Source organism: Aristolochia californica, unplaced genomic scaffold, assembly GCF_029961685.1.
Source record: "Aristolochia californica isolate CCGP_79_NKW_82.1479 unplaced genomic scaffold, dmAriCali1.0.hap1 SCAF_13, whole genome shotgun sequence".
Taxonomy (NCBI): Eukaryota; Viridiplantae; Streptophyta; class Magnoliopsida; order Piperales; family Aristolochiaceae; genus Aristolochia; species Aristolochia californica.
In genome coordinates, this window is record NW_027181804.1 from 14,576,280 (window position 1) to 14,581,545 (window position 5,266).

General features: G+C 37.8%; 1 protein-coding gene across 4 annotated transcripts; it reads left to right on the plus strand.

Annotated features, from left to right (window-relative positions):
- Positions 1-814: 814 nt before the first annotated feature.
- Positions 815-4,401, plus strand: LOC137948400 (E3 ubiquitin-protein ligase SINAT2-like). 4 transcript variants are annotated; one of them, XM_068794488.1, is made up of 4 exons: positions 815-1,149; positions 2,462-2,899; positions 3,351-3,737; positions 3,839-4,401. In XM_068794488.1, exons 2-4 carry the CDS (start codon positions 2,687-2,689, stop codon positions 4,157-4,159), a joined length of 921 nt encoding a protein of 306 aa, XP_068650589.1. In that variant the 5' UTR covers positions 815-1,149; positions 2,462-2,686; the 3' UTR covers positions 4,160-4,401. The 4 variants fall into 4 exon arrangements, with proteins under 4 accessions (XP_068650589.1, XP_068650588.1, XP_068650591.1 ...); XM_068794487.1 differs by having other exon boundaries at positions 815-1,145; XM_068794490.1 differs by having other exon boundaries at positions 815-975.
- The last annotated feature ends 865 nt before the right edge of the window (positions 4,402-5,266 follow it).

Genomic DNA, 5,266 nt, shown 5'->3' on the forward strand with positions numbered 1-5,266 from the left:
CGGGTTTGTGAACGAATTCACGGCTACTGCGTCTCCGTTCTCTAATACATCGCGGTTGTGCTTGATTCTCGTCTCTTTTCAAACATGCGCGTGACATGCGCACGGCAATTTTAGTGCCCACCTCCGGCTTTTAGCCTCTGTGCGGCCATTGATGCAGACAAAAAGGAGGGCAACAGCGAAAAGGAACAGAGTGCGTATAATGTTAGTTTGAGGCTAAAAGTCCCAGAAAATCGAGTCCCCACTTTTGTGCTCAATATTATCTTTTTAAAGTATGATTCATGTGTTTCCAATACGAAGAGTCAGTGAAATGGCTAAATGGATTTTTGTATTGGATGATAATATTAAAATTAATATTATTAACTTTTTTTAGTATTTTAACAATAAAATAAAATTTTAAATTTTAAATTTTAAATTTTGAAATATTTTATTATACTGGTCGTTGTAGTTCCTATCTTAAGATACTTTTTATATTTAAAAAAATCATGTAGTTATTTAAGTATAAGAACTGTTCAGACTTAGAAGTTGATTTTATTTTAAAATGTCGGATTAAAAAGTAAAGATAAGTAAATTGATGGGAAAGCCGAACTAATCCTCTTCATATTTTCTCCTAACCACTTTAATCATTGAACGAAATTGGTAATCGTTTATGCACACGTGGCGACTTGCGGTTGATGGAGGGCTTGTTGAGATTCTCCCCACGTGTGCGGCTAGGATTGTGTGGACTAAATGGTCAAACCGTCGGTTAATCTTTATATGTCTTTACTAAGCTGCAGTAAGTTCGGGCTCAGAACTCTTCCCTCGTTCACCCAGTGACAAACGACGCCGAAAGCAGAGAGTAGAAAATGGCGAAGACAAATGGTGACCCGTGTGGAAAAACCCGTGGAGCCAAGTCCAGCTTTTGAAGGGTTTTTGGATCTTTCTGGCGTCTTTTTCGGTGCGGGATGAATCGACGTGGCCTTCTGTCATTTCCATTTGGTAGTTTGTTTCTTTTCTCCGACGTGCTGAAAATGGTAGCCGAAAAAGTAGATTCTAGTTGCGTTTGGGGTTGATTTGATCGTCCTCGTCTTCGGTGTTGTATATTTTTTTTTCTACTTTCGTGGGTTGATCTGATTTCGGAGTTCGGATGAAGGTTCCAGATGCTGTAGGCAAGTAATGAATAAGATATCTCTTCTCTTTCGTCCTGGTGTTTTTGATCTTTTTTTCTTTTTTTTTTCTGATAATTTGGCCGTTTTTGGTTTGAAGACGGGGTGTTTCTTTAATGAGGACTAGCGAGAGCATGTATTGGATTAGTAAAGTTTGGAATTTAGTGTATATGCTTTTGAAGTTTGCTTGAATTTGTTTAAACTTCAAAAGCGTTCCCTTCTTTCTCTCTCTCTCTCTTTTTCATTTATGTGGTTATCGTTTCAGTAGGAATTGCTGCTAGCATTGTATTTGAAAAACTAATCGATGGTTTCCTTATTGTTACATAATTTATATAAAGGAAAAAATTATACAATTTGCTCAGCTTGTTGGTTTTAGTATTGTTATCTGTATATGTTTACATATTGTGTAATGTTAAGCTGTTTCTCTTTTTATTTTTCTTTCGTCAGTGAGAGAATTGTTTTCATTTGTTCTAATCGGTGCTGATAATGAACTAGTTTACTTGTTAAACTGTTCGATGGTATCCAGAGTTAGTACTGAAAAAACGGTGGATGTGTCTGTATATTTGTAATCTTTTCGAGACGAAGTTGCAGCTTCTAACTAAAGAAACCCCGTTTTGCGCAAGAAATAGTGGACTGTTTTAATTTTTTTATGTTTTTGCGCCGTGATCGATTGCTGTGAATCTGTGTTTGATCATTTGATAGTTTTCAAATCCCAAACCACCGCACTTGGACCATGGGGATTGGGACATTGATATATCACTAGCTTGGGACATCGGGTGGGGAAAACTGACTGTTCAGTCTTTCAGGTCTTTCCTTCGTTATGATCGGTTTGGGAGTTGGAATGTATGCCACTGGAGATTTAAAGTCCAGCGTTTTTCACCAGGTTTTTGCTGAGCTGAGGTGGAAAATTGGGGTTCTTAGCTAATATGACCTGCATTCTTTCAAACTCTCACTATAACTGTGCATCAAAAGATGAATTTGATTTGTCTTAGCTACACTGTACTCATAAAACTGTTTGCAGTTCTTAGATCAGTGTCAGTTGCATATAGTTCCTAATTCCAAGTTACCATAAGCTGTGCAAATTTACTGTTGATCTTTGTGCTTGAAATTCTAGAGTTCTATTGACAATCAGTGCCTCAACGTAACTGGTCTCTGTGATGAAATCGGTGGATGAATGTTTTTTTTTGTGTGTGTGTGTTAATGTGAGTGATAAATGTGGTGTTACTCATCAGCTATCACATTGAGTTGGTGAAGTTACAGATCTTTAGATGCTATTATTTGATACATTCTGATGCGAAAGGTCCTTTTTATTTTTTCAGGCCATATCAAGTCACTGTCTTTAACTCTATGCACCAGTTGCATGGCCAAGTAAAATTTACAGTTCCAACCACAGCATACACTATTTCATGTGAGACTGAAGAGTTTCTTATTTCCAATTGTACATGACCAAGTACACTGGTGCACAAGGAGGTGGAACCTTCAACTGTTGTAGTCCTTCTGTCTTGTTTGATCACAAGTAATAGGAATCTGTGAATTAAGTTCAGATGGCCCCAGGAAACACCATTTGCAAGGAAGGTTCGGAGTCTCAGACTGCTGAGAGTGAACTAACAATTGCTAGTGATGAGTTGGAAAGTTTTCAGCTCAGGAAGCCTTCCTTCTTTCCTGGAGTTAAATTAGGTATGTCTTCAACTAATGGTGTTCATGAGCTCCTGGAGTGCCCAGTCTGCACAAACTCGATGTACCCCCCCATACATCAGGTTCTTTCCTCTTAACTTGTCTCAAATCATGTACTAGGAATATGGTATAGAAAGAAACATCTAGAAGAGAAATTCAGGCGATCGAGGCAGGAAGTTTGCTGAAATCAACCAAACTACGCACATTAATTTTTTTTTTAAAATAGCTACTTTTTTTTTTCTGGAATCATATCACATCTCCTTTTATTTAAATGTACCTTCTTAGATGTTTCTATTATCAATGACTTTTGCCCCCTCCCCTGGTGATGGAGAATGAACTCTCTTCTTTTAGGCATTGATGGAAACCTAAATCAGAAAGCTCTTTTAAAAAATTTGAAATTTTAATGGCTTTAAAATTATTCAGTTCCTGCTACTATCTGAGTGGTAGCAAGTTTTTATGCCTTCAGCTCTATCTGTTTCTCGGGTTTAATGGATTTTCCCATTTTGACTCTGTTACTTGTCATTGCTCCTGCAGTGCCCCAATGGCCACACACTCTGCTCCGATTGCAAACTCAGAGTACATAACCACTGCCCCACTTGTCGATATGAGCTGGGCAACATAAGATGCTTAGCTCTTGAGAAGGTGGCCGAGTCGCTAGAACTCCCATGCAGATATCAGATACTTGGATGCTCTGATATCTTTCCCTACTATAGTAAATTGAAACATGAGCAGCAGTGCAGGTTCAGACCCTACAATTGCCCTTATGCAGGCTCTGAGTGCCACATAACTGGGGACGTTCCAACTCTTGTTACCCACTTGAAAAGTGATCACAAGGTGGACATGCACGATGGGTGTACATTCAACCATAGATACGTCAAATCCAATCCGCAGGAAGTCGAAAATGCAACATGGATGCTCACAGTAAGTCACATTCTACTCTCGTGTCTCTTATGCACGTTCCTTGTGCGTTAATGATTGAACCATCCATCACAGCTTTTGTAATCATCACTTTCCTTGCCCAGGTCTTCAATTGTTTTGGTCAGCACTTCTGCCTACACTTCGAGGCTTTTTTGTTGGGCATGGCTCCTGTGTACATGGCTTTCTTGAGATTCATGGGTAACGATAGTGAAGCAAAGAATTTTAGCTACAGCTTGGAAGTAGGTGGGAATGGGAGGAAACTGATGTGGCAGGGAGTGCCAAGGAGCATCCGGGATAGCCACCGCAAGGTACGAGACAGCTACGATGGGCTTGTCATCCACCGTAACATGGCTCTCTTTTTCTCTGGCGGCAACCGGCAGGAGCTCAAGCTCCGAGTAACCGGTCGGATATGGAAAGAGCAGTGAATGTCTTTCAGTTGTTACACCTTCAAATTCAGTGGAGTCCCGTCTCAATCCTTCAGTAGATGCAGAAACTAGATTATTAGGTCTCAACCTGTATGTAGCATAAGCCAAACCCTGTATGTAGCTTAAGCCATACGCACGAGTGAACAAAGGGTATTGCATGTGCTGATCAAGATATTGGTACTGTTGTTATCATTGTTGCCTCCTTGAGTGGATGTATATCATAATTAGAGAAATGAAGCAATTCTGTGATATCTCAATGTTTTATTCTTGTTTGTCTAATAGTGGTTTGTGGTTGGTTCTTTCCCACCTACTTCACCCTGGTTGCGATTTTTTTTTTTTTTTTTAAAGAATCGTTAATGGTGTTATAGGATAATTGATTCCACACGTCTCACTGATTTTATTTTTTATTGAAAAAATCTCCTTATCTAGGTTTTTATGTTTGTGTTTTCTTGGTTAATTGCTCATAGGAAATTCATTTTCTATCCTTTATTTTATGGAAGAAGGAAGTAAGGTAAAAAATTTGTCATACCCTAGAATTAGTAAAAATGGTAAAAAAATTCCGTTTATATTTTGTTCTTCATATTCTTTACTTCACATATACACTCTATAGAATGTTAGGGAGAAAGGGAGTTGCTTTTGTTAAATTTTCTTTTATTTTGCCTTTTTAATTAAATTCAATGTTTTTTTATAATTTTAAAATGTTAATTTATAAATTCAACTTTACAATTAAAGTTCAGACACAAATAATAACTTAAAAAACAAACGAAGATTTATAGTGGCCCACAAGCACTTCAGTGTATTGTTAATTCATTTGTAAGGTATGTTGCATCTCATATTTAATTTACCATGTTCGGGTTGTCAAACAATACTTACATCAAATTACATATGAAGTTAATTATAATTTTGCTAATAAAGAAACTCATGCCACTCAATTGACCATAATGCATCTTCAAGTACATTTACATCAGGAAACTAAGTAGATAACCTAAATGCATAAAGAGATTTTCTAGCAGCTAACAAGGTTATACAAGTCTAAACTCACACAAGGATTTATAGCAGCTCACTAAGCCCACCAGGCTAGATCCACACAATGATTTTGAGCACCAC

Excerpts from the sequence above, each read along its gene's own strand:
- LOC137948400 (XM_068794488.1), top strand. The coding sequence starts at position 2,687 with ATGGCCCCAGGAAACACCATTTGCAAGGAAGGTTCGGAGTCTCAGACT. Across the intron at positions 2,900-3,350 it reads TGTACCCCCCCATACATCAG|TGCCCCAATGGCCACACACT; the intron begins GTTCTTTCCTCT and ends TTGCTCCTGCAG. Across the intron at positions 3,738-3,838 it reads ATGCAACATGGATGCTCACA|GTCTTCAATTGTTTTGGTCA; the intron begins GTAAGTCACATT and ends TTCCTTGCCCAG.